At 53.1% G+C, this 19,227-nt stretch overlaps 1 protein-coding gene across 1 annotated transcript in view; it reads left to right on the top strand.

Annotated features, from left to right (window-relative positions):
- The first annotated feature begins 3,102 nt into the window (after positions 1 to 3,102).
- The window catches only part of LOC116940706 (RNA-binding protein 20-like), a 44,218-nt gene continuing 28,093 nt past the window's right edge, over positions 3,103 to 19,227 (top strand). Inside the window, exons 1-2 of the mRNA XM_076065810.1 lie at positions 3,103 to 3,570; positions 17,161 to 18,595. Coding sequence (XP_075921925.1) covers positions 17,378 to 18,595 — 1,218 coding nt within the window. The 5' untranslated portion in view covers positions 3,103 to 3,570; positions 17,161 to 17,377. The remainder of the gene's footprint in view (positions 3,571 to 17,160; positions 18,596 to 19,227) is intronic.

The raw sequence follows: 19,227 nt of genomic DNA, 5'->3' as shown, positions 1-19,227 counted from the left end.
GGAGATGGCAGAGGTGAAGGAGGTGGCAGATAGCCCGAAATCCCCCATGTTGAATCCCGCGGGGGCCCCGCTCGCAGCTGCGTAGCCACGAAACCCCGGAACTTCGACGATGCGGAGACCGCGTGGCAAGGGCCGTTCAGTCACGTGATTGATAGAGCCGCCCTCCTCGTCTCGGAGCGCTTTACCCGCGATAAGCGACTTACGCTTCAAGACATGAAAAAGGGCGCTCACAGTGGCAGCTGTCTGCGTGCGGCACGAGGTGATGGGGCGCACGGCCTGCAAGTGAACGTTAGTCTGCCAGTAGGTGATGTGGAGGGGGGGATAATCGCTGCTGTGTAAACCCATAGCCTTTCGAATTTGTTAAATTTTGGCCGTGACGATGGCACAAAAACGGCCTCCTCTTGCCAATGACATCAAGTGGTTTGTTTACGGTGAACACGCACGTCAGTGATAACCAGGGCGGCCGCAAGAGGTCTGACCGCAAAACCTCTGCAAACGCGCTGCTGCTGGGGCCGCGAGGAAGCAGAGGCGGCGCTTGGCGGCCGGGCGCGAACGACGGTGTCGCCTTCCCCGTGTGCACGCCTCGTCACGCCCTCCTCCATCACTCTCGCAAAGTGGCGGGACTGACAGAATCACGAGCGGCGCGGACGCTCCCGTGCCAGCAGAGCCGCACGTGCTGGCGCCAAGTCGTAGGGTCGCACACAGCCGGCCAGCCCTGTTGTTTGTGTTGTTATTTTACGTGTGGATTGAGACGTTGTGTGGAATGACTGTGTGCGGTGTGCATCGTGTGGATTGGGTGGTTTCTGTTTTGTTGTTTGATTAACTTGTCACCCAGTTGTTTCAGTATCACTGGGAGACTGGAGTTGAGGGTCACTGGGAGACTTGGGTTCAGGGTCACTGGGAAACTGGAATTCTGAGTCACTGGGAGACTGGAGTTCAATGTCACTGGGAGACTGGAGTTCAATGTCACTGGGAGACTGGAGTTCAGGGTCACTGGGAGACTGGAGTTCAGGGTCACTGGGAGACTGGAGTTCAGGGTCACTGGGAGACTGGAGTTCAGGGTCACTGGGAGACTGGAGTTCAGGGTCACTGGGAGACTGGAGTTCAGGGTCACAGGGAGACTGGAGTTCAGGTTCACTGGGAGACTGGGGTTCAGGTTCACTGGGAGACTGGAGTTCAGGGTCACAGGGAGACTGGAGTTCAGGGTGACTGGGAGACTGGAGTTCAGGTTCACTGGGAGACTGGAGTTTAGGGTCACTGGGAGACTGGAGTTCAGGGTCACTGGGAGACTGGAGTTCAAGGTCACTGGGAGACTGGAGTTCAAGGTCACTGGGAGACTGGAGTTCAATGTCACTGGGAGACTGGAGTTCAGGGTCACTGGGAGACTGGAGTTCAGGGTCACTGGGAGACTGGAGTTCAGGGTCGCTGGGAGACTGGAGTTCAGGGTCACTGGGAGACTGGAGTTCAAGGTCACTGGGAGACTGGAGTTCAATGTCACTGGGAGACTGGAGTTCAGGGTCACTGGGAGACTAGAGTTCAGGGTCACTGGGAGACTGGAGTTCAGGGTCACTGGGAGACTGGAGTTCAGGGTCACTGGGAGACTGGAGTTCAGGGTCACTGGGAGACTGGAGTTCAGGGTCACAGGGAGACTGGAGTTCAGGTTCACTGGGAGACTGGAGTTCAATGTCACTGGGAGACTGGAGTTCAATGTCACTGGGAGACTGGAGTTCAGGGTCACTGGGAGACTGGAGTTCAATGTCACTGGGCGACTGGAGTTCAGGGTCACTGGGAGACTGGAGTTCAGGGTCACTGGGAGACTGGAGTTCAGGGTCACTGGGAGACTGGAGTTCAAGGTCACTGGGAAACTGGAGTTCAATGTCACTGGGAGACTGGAGTTCAGGGTCACTGAGAGACTGGAGTTCAGGGTCACTGGGAGACTGGAGTTCAGGGTCACTGGGAGACTGGAGTTCAGGGTCACTGGGAGACTGAAGTTCAGGGTCACTGGGAGACTGGAGTTCAAGGTCACTGGGAGACTGGAGTTCAATGTCACTGGGAGACTGGAGTTCAGGGTCACTGGGAGACTGGAGTTCAGGGTCACTGGGAGACTGGAGTTCAGGGTCACTGGGAGACTGGAGTTCAGGGTCACTGGGAGACTGGAGTTCAGGGTCACTGTTAGATTGGAATCCGTGTCACATATTGCCAGTGGACGCAGCAGACATTGTGATAGGTATACTGGATGTGGTGTGCCGGTGTATGTTCATGATCATTGAACCGGACAAATGTGGGTGACATTAAGCCTTGGTTATAGTTACGATGGTTGACCATGGTGGCATAGTAATAATAATAATGTTGGTACCTAAAAGCCTTTGTCAATCCACCTCTGGATGAAGGCCTTTGCACGCAGTATCGGTCATGGGGGTTGTTTGACCATACTTCACCATACTGATCAGTGGCCTGGAATCGAACTTGCCTCGACGGGCCCAGAGCGTGGCGTGCTAACCGCAGCACCTGCTACTCAAGCTCGCACTCTGTGTAAACCCACGCAGCCCGCGGGGCACCGGCGAGACCCCAGACTCTGCCTCAACAAGGCCGGTCCTTCTTGGCACGTTCTGGCATATTTGTTATTCCGTCACTGACGTTGAGCTAACCTTTTATTTGAACCCAGTCGTGTGTGTATATATCTAAACACACACACGGTATTCAAAACCAGACTCCTCTCACCTGCTCATAAATACACGCGCGTATGTCTGCGTGCTTGTACGTAACATTAAACTAAAGTACCGCGCGTAGGTGATGTTTTCTCCATAATCATTAAAGAATGTTCCTTGTGGCCCCCACTAACCCCCCCCACCCTCCCCGTCCTCAATCCCTGCCTAGTGTTATTGGGAAGCAGAGCCCTCAAATCCACGGTGGGTCCGTGGCTCCAGGAGCTCCACGGACACCGCCGCCTCGCCCCCGAGCCACGCCGCGCTAATTTATGTACAAACAGATGGCTGCCTCCGCAAGCAAGCGCGTTTTAAATTAGATGACCCTCCAGTGCGCAGCGCCACGTGGTCCACTTGGGGGGGGGGGGGTGGCGGCAGAGAGTGGGGGGGGGGGAAAGTTGGGTCACCTCCAGGGGATTTCATTAACCAGGAGGGAGGAGGAAGAGGGCGGCCACAGGGAAAAAAAATAGAAGCTGGGGCTCAAAGCGTCGCGGTGGCACAAGGACGAGAGAGACGCGGCGTGAGTGGTCAGCAGCAGCGGCGGCGGCGGCAGCGTCGTGGCACCCTCGATCGGTGTCCCCGGGACGCCGCGTTAAGCACCACTGCGAGCGACACGCTAACCATCGCTTTCCCTGTGCCGGGGCTGTGTCGGGCTTAGCCGGGCCTGGTCGAGTTAAGCCGTGTTTAGGAGGGCAGCTGCGCCCTCGGTAAGGAGACACTCCCCACCGCCGCCACCTCCCCGTGCGTCTCGGTCTCGTGCCGTGCCACGGCGGGCGGGCGTGAGTGACGGGTGGTGACGACCGCGCGTGCGGTGACAGGACGCGTCGCGGTGACGGCGGCCACCGTCCCGACGTCTCCTCTTCAGGTATGACGGGAGTGGGCTCACGTGTCCGGGAGATGGGGCTTTCTCGAGTGACAGTGTTTCAACGATTTGTTTAGCTTCGTCGAGCCGGTGACATCGCCGCTCTTGATAGAATGCGTGCTGTGTGGAGTCCGAACTGCCCCGCACGTTGAACGAGCGGCGGCTTAGAAGCGCGGTTCGTTGATGGGAAGTTGTGTTGTGCTTGACGGCCGGACACGTGGCCGCGAATTTGACGTCGACATTCCCCTTCGTGAAATTATTTCCGCCAATGTTTTTTTTTTGCGCCGAATGTTTGTAAAGAAATTGACGTCAAGGCGTGGAACGTTACAAATCACTGCCCGTGGTGCGTTTGCTGCGTCTTGTTGCTGTCAGTGACGCGCGATAGCGTCGTTCATCATCGGACGCTTGCCTCGAGATTTTTGCATTTCTTCTTCATTCGTGGACCGTCGGGGCCAAGAGTGCTACGTTTTTTTTTAGTGGATCGTTTCGTAGCGGTGGCTTTTTGGAAGTGCTGTGTTGCATATTTGGTGGCGTTGTGCGAGCGTCCGTTGCGGCAGGAATCGGGAAAAGGCGTCACTGCGAGTTTCCTGAAGTGGTGTTGAGACTCGGCGAGACGATCCTGCTCAGAAGCATCATTGTTATTGTCCATCTTGCCAAGAGCGCTCCACCCTGCACTCGCCTAGACCTCTTCATTCCATCGTTTTGAATCCAAGCAGCCTCCCACCAGCTGTCCTCGGTACCCGTATCCTGATTGGTAGAATTATTATCGCTGACAAACGCGATCAACGCGCATTCCGCACCTCCGATTAGCACGTGTAGCTACATACGGATGCGAAAGACGTTCAACATGCATGCATGAATTTAATGAAACGATAGTTGAACAAGACAAAAAAAACTAAATTTTGTTTGGTTTGATGAATGCAGATGAAGTAACGATACTCATCCTGAAGCTCCATTTGTTCAACTCCAGTTCAAGCAACATTTAGCATCTTCTTTGGTTCTTTTGGTAAAGCCACGTAGAATGAGAATAAAATAATAAATTGATAAAATAACACAATAAAATCAATGTATTATTTTATTCTCATTCTACGTGGCTTTACCGAAAGAACCAAAGAAGATGAATCCTTGCAGTCACGAAAGCTTTAAATCGAAATTCAACATTTAGCAATTAAGAAGTTGCTTCTTCAACGTAACCGGTTTGTTCAAGCACAAAATTATTTGTGCACGTTTGTCCACGTGACAGATTGCTTTTTTTGCCTGTGTCGGGTGGTGGAGGGGGCACAGCACAAGTTGGCATCATACTCGCACACGATCTAACCCATATTAACCATCGCTTCTCCTTTACGAATCACGGTGGTCATGAAAACCGACGTACCACACGTGCACCCTGTTTGACAATCATCAGGCTTGTGCAGCAGCTTGTAACTGCTTAAATTACATCGGTAATGTAATGCACGGCCCCTCTGTCAATCCACCGCTGGACGAAGGCCTCTCCACACCGTGTAGGTCATGGGACTCGTTTCACCCTACCTCACCACGCTGGTCGGTGCGGGTTGGTGAATGAATTGGGGGGGGGACCCAGGACCGGTTCAGGTCTCGCTCGCCCACTCGCACGTCGTGTTCGAGTCAAGGTTAATAGTGCTACCCCTCAGAACCTCCCGCGGTGGGCCAACCATCCTCGTTATCCACCGGCGCGTCACGGCGTGCGGGATGTTTGTCTGCGACGCGCGCACGCGGCCGCTTGCGCGGAGCCGTATCCGTCGGCCCCGTGGTGCGCCGTCTGGAGTGTCGCCAGGACCTCCCGCAGCTGCGTCCGTCCATTACACCCCTCCCGCGGCCCACCTCCGGCCACGATCACCCCGGGGGCCGCAGAGAAACTCAGCAGCATCCGTTCGCCCCGCTAGCGGCCCCCCCCCCCGCCTCCCACCGCGAGGCGCCTCGTCGTCGTCGCCCTCGCCGGGCCGCTTGGTCGAGCCGAGCCCGGAGGGCGCCGCCGCGTCGCGCGCGGAGCGCGAGGAAAGTCGCGCCCGACCGAGGGCCCGACCCGGCAGCGCCCGTGGTCCTCGCTAAGCGCGCGCGCGCCTTACGTAACGCCGTCGCGGCCTCCTGAGACAAGATATTAATACGTTAGGGGCTGCCCTCGGCCAGGTGGGGGTGTGGGAAATTGACGTAAATATCTTTATTTATTTTTACATGGAACTTGGTCGAACAGAAAAACAGCGTAAAACAATATGAAAAATTTAATAAAATTAATAACTAGATAACATTTATAAAACAATTATTATTTTAATGTTTCCCTTCTACGTGGTGACTTTACCGAAAGAACCAAGAATATGAATCCCTGCGGTCACGAAAGCTTTAAATCAAAATAGATAACATTTTTGTAAAGATAAAAAAATACAAAGAAGCAATTCCGCAAGGGTTGTGTTCTTGAAGACACTCGTGGATCCAGAATTCGCGAATGCAGGACCCTTGTTCAACAGGAAAAATTGGGTTACGTTCCCGGTACGAGTGAACATAGAGGGGAAATGATAAATGTTTAATAACAATGACAACTATAAATAATAAACTATGAATATGTTTTGATTTAAAGCTTTCGTGACTGCAGTAATTCATATTCTTAGTTTTTTCGGTAAAGTCACGTTGAAGAGAAACAACAAAATAACAAAATATATATAAAACAATAAAAAATTCTCACGACGTTTCGACCATAACTCAAAGGTCATCATCAGGTGTGTCGGTTTGCATAAATTTATTTTGAAAACGGCATATTTATTTATTTATATATATAAAAAAAATAACGTTTGCGTCACGCGCAACGATTGGCAGTTTGCCCAGGACTAGTCCATCTATTTTTTGAAAAGAGGAGGGGGGAGACGAAATTTGTTTTTATGTATGCTGTCTGAAAGGCACTGTAAGCGTGAACAATCAATCAAGAACTGAAATGATTTATCAAATCTTTCCAATGATTGCTAAGATAGAATCCATCTTCTCGGTTGAAATTGTCTCTGTGCTTGTATATGTGGATAGCCTCATGAACGAATCTCTCATGGAAGCCAGATGGCTTACAAAGAACCTCCGTCTTGGAAAAGTCAATGGCATGTGAGCCTACTGAATTAGAACAATGATCTGCTACGGCCGAGGTGTTGGTCCTACCGTGTTTAAGGTCTGCTTTATGTTCACGAATGCGGTCCGAGATATGGCGTTTGGTTTCTCCAATGTAACTACTACCACAGAGGCAACTTAGTTTGTAGACACCAGGGTATTGTATGTCCGGAATCACATCTTTTACAGACGGAACCAGATCACGGATTTTATGTAATGTGTTGAAACGGACCTGGATCTTGTGTTTATTCAAGATTTTGGAGATCTTTTTTGTGATCCCAGCAATGTAGGGTAAAGTGATGGTTTTGAAAGGCTCCTCAAGAGGGTTCTTCTTCATGGTTTGAGTGATAGCTTTGCGGATTGTATAGTCGGAGTAACCATTAGCCCTAAGAGCTTGGTGTACGTGCTTGAGTTCACTGCTTATGTGTTCCTGGTCGGATATGCATTGGGCTCTATGATACAGAGTCTTGATGAGAGAATTCTTCTGTGATGGATGGTGGTGGGAATCCGGTTTCAGATAAGCATCCGTATGGGTAGCTTTCCTGTAGACAGAGTGGCTCATTGAACCATCAGGTCTCTTTTTAATTAGGACATCCAAAAAAGGTATCTTGCCATCTATTTCGACTTCCATGGTAAATCTGATGGCTGGGTGTATGGAATTGATGTGGTCGAAGAATTGGTCTAGAGCAGGCCGGCCATGTGGCCAGATGACAAAAGTGTCATCCACGTACCTCTTCCATAAGGTTGGGCGCAGAGTGGCAGTCTGGATGGCGTCAGTCTCAAATTTCTCCATGAAAATGTTAGCTATAACTGGAGAAAGGGGGGAGCCCATTGGGGTGCCCTCAGTTTGTTTGTAGAAAGTTCCATTCCAAGTGAAGTATGTATTGGTTAAACAGTGTCTCACCAGGGGGGGTACCTCAGTGTTTAGTCCTTGATGAACCAAGTCTTCAATGATTGCAATGGTGTCAGGTACAGGAACCTTGGTGAATAAGGAAACTACATCAAAACTGACAAGCAGGTCGTCTGGGGACAGGGAAATACCCTTGATTGTTGATACCAGGTGAGTAGAATTTTGTACCGCAGAGGTGGTCTTTCCAGTGAAAGGACGCAGGATTTCAGACAAAAAACGAGCTAGTTTGTAGGTGGGGGAGCTGATAGTAGAGACTATGGGACGAAGAGGTGTATCAACTTTATGTATTTTTGGTAAGCCGTATAATCTTGGTGGCCTGGCAGCAGAAGGTTTCAACGAAAACTGTTTAGATTGATCAATTAATGCGGTTGAATCAGAAATTATTTTGTTGGTTTGTGTGACGAGGCTGTTGGTGGGATCTCTTTTTATTTTTGTATAACTACCATCGTCGAGTAATTCTTTAATTTTGTTGTTGTATTCTATTTTATCCATGATGACAGTAGCATTGCCTTTGTCAGCTGAGAGAACTACAATATCATTCCTCTTTTTTAATTTATATAATTCAAAACGCTCATCTTTGCTGAGGTTGCTAGCTGGCATCTTAGCGTTTTTGAGGGTTGCAGCGATTTCAGATCTTGCTACGTCTGCAGCGATGTGACCCAGGCCCCTGAGAGCAACGTCTACTTGGGCAATTATATCATTCACTGTTATGTGTTTAGGTGTGACTGCAAAGTTTAGACCTTTAGCTAAAACGGATTTCAGACCATCGGAAATAGAACTGTTACTGCGATTAATTACGACTTTATTAACGTCTAACTTTTTGGTGTGTGGGTCCGGTCTTTTGTTGAAGAGGAGGTTAAATTTGGAAATCAGGTTTTACTTACATTTGGTCGACATAGTAGCAGCTGAAGAGGCAGTCATATTGTCTACATGTTCCCAATCCGATGTGGACATTATTGCCGTCAATGATAAGTGTGATTTGTAGAGTGTCTTGTCTAACTGATCTAGTTCTGTGCGTATAAGTCTGATTTTTTCTGAGATAAGAGCTAAGCTAGTTTTGAAAAGAATTCGTTTCGCATTAGAAGAAGTTACAGTAGCAGAGGTGAGTGTAAATGCGATTGGTATTACCCCAGAGTCGCGGCATCTCTTCACAAGATCCAGGTCCGTTTCAACACATTACATAAAATCCGTGATCTGGTTCCGTCTGTAAAAGATGTGATTCCGGACATACAATACCCTGGTGTCTACAAACTAAGTTGCCTCTGTGGTAGTAGTTACATTGGAGAAACCAAACGCCATATCTCGGACCGCATTCGTGAACATAAAGCAGACCTTAAACACGGTAGGACCAACACCTCGGCCGTAGCAGATCATTGTTCTAATTCAGTAGGCTCACATGCCATTGACTTTTCCAAGACGGAGGTTCTTTGTAAGCCATCTGGCTTCCATGAGAGATTCGTTCATGAGGCTATCCACATATACAAGCACAGAGACAATTTCAACCGAGAAGATGGATTCTATCTTAGCAATCATTGGAAAGATTTGATAAATCATTTCAGTTCTTGATTGATTGTTCACGCTTACAGTGCCTTTCAGACAGCATACATAAAAACAAATTTCGTCTCCCCCCTCCTCTTTTCAAAAAATAGATGGACTAGTCCTGGGCAAACTGCCAATCGTTGCGCGTGACGCAAACGTTATTTTTTTATATAAATAAATAAATAGATATGCCGTTTTCAAAATAAATTTATGCAAACCGACACACCTGATGATGACCGTTTGAGTTATGGTCGAAACGTCGTGAGAATTTTTTTTTTATTGTTTTATATATATTTTGTTATTTTGTTGTTTCTCTTCAACGTGACTTTACCGAAAAAACTAAGAATATGAATATGTTGTTAATTACCTTTGGTGATGATGTTAATGGTGATGGTGAGGAATTCAGGAGGATGGCCCCTCGGGAGGTGCAGGGTGTTTGATAACAACGCCATCACAGTTGTCATCATTTTAGCACCCTCTGTAGCGAGAGCCGAAACACTTTGCCCGATTGCATTCGCGTTCTTTCAAATGGACCTCGCAGTCGACTCGTTTACACCAAAGTGTCGACCTACCACCGATGCACCCTCACCGGCATCTAACCCATCTGTCGCTTTTACCCTTTCACTCAAACGCATCACTTTCTCCCGCATTCTTTTCAGCGGACGCACTTTCCCCTCTCGTCGAACGCTTGGCAACCCACGGCCAAGGGGGCAATTAACAAGCGAGTATGTACAACATGAAGTAAACGTGCACCACAGCGAGTTCAGAGCGGGATGACTGCGAGGCTTGAGGACGGAGCGGGCAGCCGAGGGGTCGTGTCTCATCTGCGCAGACAGCTTCACGTGTAGCAACATTCTGCGCGCACCTCCCCGGTGTCGGTGATCTGTAGGCACTACGTACACTCGCGAATACTGGGGGGGGGGTTCCAGCGGGTGACAAATATGGAATTGGTAAACATTTATTCACATGCGAAACTCGCGAAACTCGCGAACCCAGAACTCGCGGATAGCGAGGGTTCACTGTACAACATTATACAAGTTTGATAACTAAATAATAAACAAACAAAAAATAGCCATATAAAGAATAAAAAAAAGTGTAAAAATGAATGTGGCTGCTTTGAAATGTAGATCCGGGCTGCAGTTGAGGCGAGGGCGTTCCGCGACTTGTCACGGAACTCGTCACGGAACGCCGGACAACGGGCCCACGGCGCTCTCTCGTGATGGTGCAGCTCACGAGAGCGAATGTGCGTCTCGAATTGAGCGAGGTGGCGGGAACTTGGGAAACGTGGGGAGAGTCTCGCACCGGGAGAAGAGTCTATGGGAGGGAGTTCCAAAGCCACCGACGAGAGAGCGCTCTCACGATAAGAATTAGCACGACCTGCTTGGTCAAGTATGGGCAAATCACATTCAGTAGTGGATGGTCAAAGGGCTGCGATTATAAATAAACGTACGGCACTATTCACAGATACAGCGGCGAGCAGACTATTGCATTTCTTGAATTGACCGAGGGTCAGTGGATCTTGGGAGACGAGGGGGGGTTGCAGTGTCGAGCGGCACGAGGGAGGAGAAGGAGGAGTTGCAAGTTCCAGAGAGACACTCGCGTTGAGCGGGACGCTCCAGCGACAGTTCACCAATCACGGCGCGTACGGAGCCGTTGGAGATCGTGGGCCATGCCGGGCCAGAGCTTGGGAGCCCGGTCCGTGTCCGGACGGGATCCTGCCTGGGACTAATGGGCGTTGATGTAGCGTTGGGGCTGCGAGTCGACTACTGAGATGCAAATATAGCAGTGGATTCGTGATGTTTTTTTAAATTGGTCACCCCCCTCGTATGCGTGAGGCGCTCTCATTCCTGGAATCAGCCAAACATCCCAATGTGGCAGGATCCTCCTGAAAACCCGTCTTGAGACTCGGTGTGGCTTTCTGGTTCAGTAAGGGAATTATCCCAAATCAGTTCAAGTGCAGTTCCTGAGCGGATTGTTACATCGCAGGCTCGTGAGAGTTGGTGGTGACTTGGGAAGGGCTTCATCCAGCAGTGGATTGACCACGGAAAATTTTCTTTTTCAACGGTTTTACTAAATCTAGATTTGAAGCTTTCGTGACTGCAGGAATCCATCCTCTTTGGTGCTTTCGGTAAAGCCACGTAGGTAGAAAATAAAATACTTTACTTGATGCCTGTGTCGTGGTCAAATCTTGTAATGAAAATTTAGTCTACTTCCTGTTGTCCAATCAATTCCAAATGTTGCACACGTACTCAGATCCGGTAACAATGCATGCCTCTATCAAAATCGGCATTGATTAATCAATTAATTCGCTACTTTTCTGCAAATGACATTTTGTATGGACGCTTTATTATTTATATATATTTGTGTAGGTAAAAAATGCCGCGGTCCCTAAACCTTCGAATCGCTTCGCCCAAGAAACAGGCGCCACGTGTCTCAGGCGACACTCACGTACTTCTCGACCGCGAGTTAAACGAAGTTGTTAATAAAACCGTAGTTTAAAAAACAATTTTAAGGAGTTTATTTTTTTCTAATAACAGACTCCATGCTGGAGACACGCACCACCCGCCTCCATGCTGGAGACACACACCACCCGTCTCCATGCTGGGGACACGCACCACCCATCTCCATGCTGGGGACACGCACCACCCGTCTCCATGCTGGGGACTCACACCACCCACCTCCATGCTGGGGACACGCACCACCCGCCTCCATGCTGGGGACACACCACCCGCCTCCATGCTGGCGACTCACACCACCCACCTCCATGCTGGAGACACACGCCATCCGTCTCCATGCTGGGGACACGCACCACCCGCCCATCTTGAAGTATTAAAGATCTCAATGCCAGGTGTGGCCACAATGAACCAAACACCACCAACATTAATCTGCTCATCAATTATCGCCGCGAGGTGCCCTTGCCAACTGAGTTCTCGACGGACGCCCGCCCCGTGTCATTCCGAGAGCCGGTCTCGTAATACCCGCAACAGCGCTCGCTGCCATCGTCACCAACTTAGCCGCCCCCTTCCATGCGCGAGGGGTAACCGAACCCCGGGGTCGGACGGACGGAAGCGCAGACGACACGACGATTAATTCCCAAGACGGGGGCGGCGAGTGGGGGGGCCCCTAACGATGCTCCGCAGGAATTCGGACACGTGCCCCGCCACCACAATGGACCGGCGCTGCCCCCCACCCCACCCCACCACCCCGCTCCCCGTCGCGAGCGTGAATTGGGCGCTCCCCCTCTTCCTCCCCACCTGCCCCGGCATTTCCATTCCTGCCTCGCCGCTTCGCAGCAGCAGCAGCTGTTGTTTCTCTTCGTGATTGGTGCTCTTATCGCTTCGCGACTCGCGAGCCACGCGCCCGCTTATCGCGTGCGGCGGACGCGCGGTCGCGTGGAGGGAGAGCGGCTCCCGCTTGGCCTCTGCCGCTCGAGTTGGCTCGGCGTAGCTCTGCGCGAGCGATTGGTTATTTCTGAATGAAATGCTGCGGTGGTGCGATAATTTATTTTACAGAGCGGCGCTAATTATTATTCACGCGATGTGCGGCGTTCGGAGATGTTCTTTACTTTAAGGACTTCAGTATCGCCCTCCGCCAGATTTCCTCTCTCACGTTGAACTTGGGAACACATTTTTTTATTTCAACCGTGTGGAACTCGGTGATTTCCACGAACTGTACAGCATCAGTGTTGGTCTTTTTCGACATTTAACCCCCCCCCCCCCTAAACATGTTTAATCTTTATTTGAAGCTTTCGTTACTGCAGGAATGTATGTATAACTTATTTTGCAACGTACGTATCCAACTGTGCTCATCGGAGGTTCGGGAAATTACAGACGTGATGATTTGCAAAAAAAATGCAAGCCGGACACATTTGCGAACCGAATGGACATACCTTGATGTCTGTCCGTGCAGTTGTGCGGAGCGGTCGTGCAGAATTCAGCGCGCTGCGCTACCAACACGGCGAACCGAGTTCGATTCCCACTCACAGCCAACACCAGTGGTGGTTAACTAAACCGGTCCTGGGCTTTCCTGAGGTAGTCTCAGCTTGAAATGAGTACCTGTTGCGTTGTGCAAACCTTGCCACTTGGGACACAAAGGTGACCGCGCGTGGTGCTGACCACACCAACCGCTCGTGCACCATGCCTCCGATTAGCACGGTTGGCTACGTACGGTGCGGTGAGAACTTCAACATACATGCATTCCAGCCTTAATAGGTGCTCACTAACGGCACTCGCTGCTCGAGTCTAAGAGGCTACACGGGGGATGATGATTCTCACTCACTGGCCTATCCATTTTCAACGTTGACGATTGTCTAATCTCCAGACAGGTGACCGCCGCACAATGAGATTGGCAATCCACCCGCTGCGTCCACTCAACCCACGTAACTCTCGACAAAAGCCCGCACCCCGGGCAACGAACTTCCTCGGGTTATGAAAAAAAAATTACCCCAGGAAGCACCACCGCCTTCGTGTCGAGCATCCAGCGAGCCGCCCCCTTTCTCAACCCGCGAAAGGTAGCGACAGCCTCATCGTTTAAAAAAAAAACCATTGCCGGGTGATTTAGAATCCGTCGAATCTGTTGAGGGCCCTAATCTGCGAGTGGTTACCTAATACCAACATCGGCCCTGTTTGCTGGCGCAGGGATTGAAGGGCCACGCGGACTAAGCTGGCGCTGCGGCAGCTGTAAGTCTCGAGCCAAAAGGCGGCACCTGATACTGACGCGGCAGAGCCCCGAGAGGAGCCCCAAAGCCCTCGGAGCTCGGCGGGGCCCGGCACGGCAGGTGTGGCCTTCCAGACGCGGACCCCGCGGGGCCCGTGACCGTCTACGCTGATGTCATCGCGGCGTTCCGCGGCAGTGAGGGCGCTGTTTTTTAACGCGTGCCGGTGATGGCATCGCAGTGGCGCTGATGGCAGCAGTGTGTTGATCAGTGGCAGTGGATGCTAAAGGAAACAGAGACAAACGGCTAAATATGTTGGTTGGGTACATTCTCAGAGGTGACAGCTGGATGGAGGAGGTTGAGAAAGGCAGGATGTGGGGACGGAGGACAAGAGGCAGGAGTAAATGCTGCTTGCCGTCCCAAAGGAAGTGGTGGTGAGGTGGGGGAGGTGCAGTAAAAGCTCAAGATTGGATGGGAAGCGGAGGGAGTTTGAGCCACGGGCCTGCTGCCATTGGGCTGAGAACTGAAGGGAGGTGACATTTGTGTTGTTGAGCAGAGCGATAGCGTTTTATTTTGGCGGCGGTGACGGCATCGCATGGTCAATGGAGCCCCCCACCTCCCCCCGACGGTGTTTGTGAGCAGTGGCCCTCGGCAGCGAACCCCCGTGGCAGCACTTTGTTGCTTTTTTGAATTTCAGATTTTGCGATCCTTGTTGTTGTTGTTGGGAGATGCACCGATTTCACGTGAACACCCTGCCGTGGAGGGGGGGGGGGGGGCGTTACCCGTCTCCTTACTCTTACTTGTTCCCGTGATCACTTTGCCTCGAATGTGCCCGACCTCGTCAGGTCTTTGAAAGCAAGCGAGGGTTGACACCTGATCGTGCTTGGAAGGGCAACTCCCACGCATGGCGTGTGTCCTAGTTCACGGTGTTATGCGGCGGGCAGTGTCGCAAACTCAGAAGTTGTACTGTGCGCCCACGAGAGCGATCACAGCACATCTTTCCCAAGCTTACAAATTGACCTCCGTTCAAACACAGCCGTCAGAAGCACGTGATATCTGAACTGTGACCAGGTTTTCACCTCCCGCCCCCCCTCCTCACTTTCACCGACCCGCACTGACCAGCGCGGTGAAGTATGGTCAAGTAGCACCCTCGACCCGTACGCCACGTGGAAGCCTTCGTCCAGCAGTGTGGATCGACAAAGGGCCCTAACGTGTCCATTTATCGTACTTGGCGCTCGTTGTGCAAATATCGTTCGGCCGTTCGCCGCGTGCGCGGAATGGAGCGTCGCGTCTTGCAGCTCCCGGGGGGGTGAAGCTCAGCAACGAGCGCTGGCAGCACGGGGGTGAGCGTCGTCCCGGGTCAGGGCACGGTCAGGGTCCCGACTCCGCCGCGCCTCGTCGTAGAGAGGCGGGGAAACGTGAGCCGCCGCCGCCGCCGCCACCGCCCTGGAGAGAAATCAGATGCAGAGCGAGACGAGGGCGCTCTCTCCTACCATCAAATTAGCAACAGCTAATCCCTGATGCCCGTCCCACGATCATCGCTCGGGACGCTGGGTCTGAGTGGTCCCCCCCCCCCCCCCCCCCGTTCACCCGCGCCCCGCACCCCCTGGCCGTGACTCAGTCGCCTAAATGTGTGTGCACCACACACGTGCCGGGAGCTCGGTGCTGAAGGTACCAATTCATTGTTTCCTCATTAATAACGATATCAATAAAAGCACAGGTGCCAGATTTCCCATTTTGCTGTTTTGTATTCGAACGCGGGTGCCATTTGTTCGAACACCAGTGCGTTGGAATGAATATACCAGCACGATTTTCCCAGACAAGAGTCACCCGTTAGCCTCCCTCGCGGTCAGCGACACAAGCGCACGCCCTGGATGTGCTGCAGAGTATGGGTCGAGCGATTCGAGGTTTGAGTCAAACACGTGCTGCCGTAGGTGGTGGACTCTGTCCGATCGCGGTTACAAGCAGGACGCGAAAATGGCGAGTTACGAACCTCGTTCTTTAAAGCGGTGGGGGCCTTGATCGCTTCTCTGTTAATGTCGAGGTTGTTGAGCCGTGAGCTGGCTGCAGTGGTGATGTTGTGGATGTTGCGGGTGACGTGATTGCCTGCGATGTTGCCCGCGAGTGGACAAAGCGGGCATTGCCGACCTCCGTGGTCCATGGTTTGGCTCTGGTCTCCGCAGTGCAGATATTCGGCGTTTGCGTGTCTCTCTTTCCCCGTGGTCGCGTGGATTTTTCTCTTGTGCCTCCGGTTTTACCCCTCCACATTTAGAAACATGCGTTCATAGTATTTGGTTGCTATAAATGTCCACGTGACGAGCCGCTTCATTGAGCTATCATTTGTGGCCAGGTGGCTTCTGAAAAAGAGCTATACAGCTCAGTGGGCCTTAGCTGGTAAACGACAAATAGTTTAGTCTTAGTTTAAACGTTACTCATCGTTCACCTAGGAGAGCCGCGCATTGTCATGTGTCGGTATTTGTTCCGCATGGGGATGTTTGGCCCATACAGGTTACAGCTCTGTGGGTTTTTAGCTATGGGAGGAAACCGGAGAACCCGGGAGCACACTCCAACTTAGTTCCGTTAAATCGGGGAAATTTCATCCATATACAGTAAAACCTTGGATCGCGAGCATAATTCGTTCCGGAAACGTGCTTGTAATCCAAAGCACTCGTATATCAGTTTTGATCACGTGACGCTCGGCAGACAAAGCGTATACGTACACTACTCGTATTGCAAGACCTCGCTCGTTTATCAAATTAATAATTATTTAAAAATTTTGCTCGTCTTGCAAAACACTCGCAGACCAAGTTACTCGCAATCCAAGGTTTTACTGTGTTAGTTGAGTTCTTTCTTCCACGTGTGCGCGGAAACCCAGCGAGTGTCGTTGTGATTGTGATGCCAGGTCGACATCGTTTATGGGACTGTGTAATGGTTCTCGAATTGCCCACGACTGATGTGGTGCAATCACAAAGGTCCCAACGTGCAAGTAACATTAAAATGTTTGGTGAATCGCTCTGCAACGGAAATGAAAGCTGTCTTGTTCACCAGAAGCCAACTGGGCCATTTTTTTTTCAATTTAAAAACGGTGGCGTTAATGGGAAATGTGCGTCCCGATTTGTAGATTTGTTTCTAATCTTTTCATCTTTTGCTTTGCCTCCCGACCCTGCTCATTAACACCACCCAACCCTAACCTTTCCCCTAATCCACACGACTCAAATCCTCCATCCTAAATTAACACCCGTCCCCTGGCACGACCGCTCTCACGAACCCCATCATCATCATCATCCCACGTAACCGCACCCCACCACAACTCTAAACCCTTAACCACCCCATAACCACAAACCATCCCACCCCTCCTCCACCCTACATCCCTGGCGCCTTCCAGGATTAACAAGTTCCCTTGCTCCGCCGGTGCCGGCCCGGTCTCCTTGACCCCGTCGCTCGGGCCTAGCGGGCCCTTGGCCCTGCAGCTCTTCCTCGTGCAGGCCCAGCTCGCGGCCCAGCGCACGCTCCAGGCCTCCGTGTTCCCTGCGGCCGGCGTGCCGGGTGCCGCTCCCGCCCTCCTGGCCGTCATCAACCAGTTGCTGTTCACGGCTCTCGGCATGTCAGGCCACCCCGCGCGGCCCACCGCCGCCCCGTTTTGCGGCCTCTTCCAGCAGGGCCCCGACGGCCCGCGCAGCCCGCATGTGGCCCACACGGGAGGCCCCGGGTTCCCGTTCGTGGGCAACGAAGCGGCCACGGCGACGCCGCAGTTCCCGCGCGACGCCGGCAGCCGCTCGGCGCTGGCTGGCGGCGATGGTGGCGGTGGCGGTGGAGGTGGTGGAGGTGGAGGTGGTGGCAGCGTGCCCGGCACGTGGAACTCCCAGCACCACGCTCAAAGCCGCTTCCGCCCGGCGGGGAACTCAGCGATGCTGCCCGCGTCCTCCGCGGCGTTAGCCGGCGCTGCCGGCGGGAGAATGACGACGATGACGATGGCGCTGAATTCGTCTTCGTCCGGGCGCAGCTCCAGGCAGCAGCAGAACCCGCCGCATTTCAGCAGGGAGCCGATCTCGCAAGGATCAAAGTTGCAGCCGACGCCACCATCGCATACCGGGCGGCAGCAGCATCAGCATCAGGGCCCTACCTGGGCCAGGTCTGGCCAGCGGCACGGCATGTCGGAGGAGCGCGCATCCAACATCCTGGCCACCTTCGGCCTCTCGTCGGAGGACCTGGGGCACCTGGCGGCCTACCCCGACGAGGAGCTCACGCCGCACAACCTGCCCCGGATCCTGCAGGAAATCCGATCGCGCAAGCGAGACAACGGGTTCACCACCACCACCACCGCCGCCAACCACAACGACGAACGTACGAGGAGGATCGGCGAGGGCCTGAGCGGATCGCTGGTGCCGTTCCGCGGGGACGTCCCCGACGGAGACGGACTCGGCCACGTCCTGTACGCAGGCACCTCGTCGTTCTCCTGCAAGGAGCTGCTGGAGGTGTACAACCCGGAGGAGCCCACGAGTGACGCCTACGAGGATGCCCGTGAGTGGGCCCTGCCCGGCTCATGCGAGTTCGCGCCGCCGAGCGAAACCGACTCGGTCAAGAGCTGCGGCTCGGGCTCCGGCTCCGCCACGGGTTCCGGCTCGGGCTGCGCGAGCCGCATGGGCCGCAGCGACGCGGTGCGGCCCCCAGCAGGGGCCAGGGGGCCCGCGGCGCTCGGCTGGGAGAGGCTGGGCCGCACGGAGCCCACCGCGGAGGAGGCGGAGGACTTCCTGGGCCTCGCGGCCGCCGCCTTCCCCCGCACGTGCGGCATCTGCGGCGTGCGGCTGCTGTGCGACAAGGTGCGGGATTCGCGCTGCATGTCACCCCCCCCCGCCCCCCCCCCGCTCCGCCCCCCCCCCGCTCCGCCCCCCCCCGCTCCGCCCCCCCCCGCTCCGCCCCCCCCCCGTGCTCCCCCCCCCGTGCTCCCCCCCCCTTGCTCCCCCCCCCCTGCTCCCCCCCCCCTGCTCCCAACGGCTCCAATGGTTTTGAATTTAGATATTACATGAATAGGACTAGGAATGGCAGGTTAATCATAATTGATGGTTGTTATGAAATAATAATCTGATGAGTCCAACGGTCGAGAATAATAACGGGAGTGGCAGCCAAGGAATGTAATGCGACCCGGGGAGATGGAGCGATGAAATCAATTCGTGTGCAGCGGGTGCTGGGTGCATTGTCACAGCGTAGCATCACGAGACTGGATTGGCCATAGCTTCCGACAGACACGTACAGAGACGCCCATACACGTGCAGTACGTGTGCTGTGCGTATATGTGCTGCGTGTGCTTGCCCTGTGCACGTGTTTTGTGTTGTGTGTGGGGAGCGGTGGCGAAGTGGTCAGTCAGCAACTCTGCGCTACGAACCCCAGCGACCTGAATACGATTCCTCATTAAGGTCGGTGGGGAGTGATATTTGAAACCATTCTGGGCCTC

This window comes from Petromyzon marinus, chromosome 9 (genome assembly GCF_048934315.1).
Source record: "Petromyzon marinus isolate PM22_M1 ecotype Great Lakes invasive population chromosome 9, UKy_Petmar_22M1.pri1.0, whole genome shotgun sequence".
NCBI lineage: Eukaryota > Metazoa > Chordata > Hyperoartia > Petromyzontiformes > Petromyzontidae > Petromyzon > Petromyzon marinus.
This window is presented reverse-complemented; position numbering and strand designations above follow the sequence as displayed.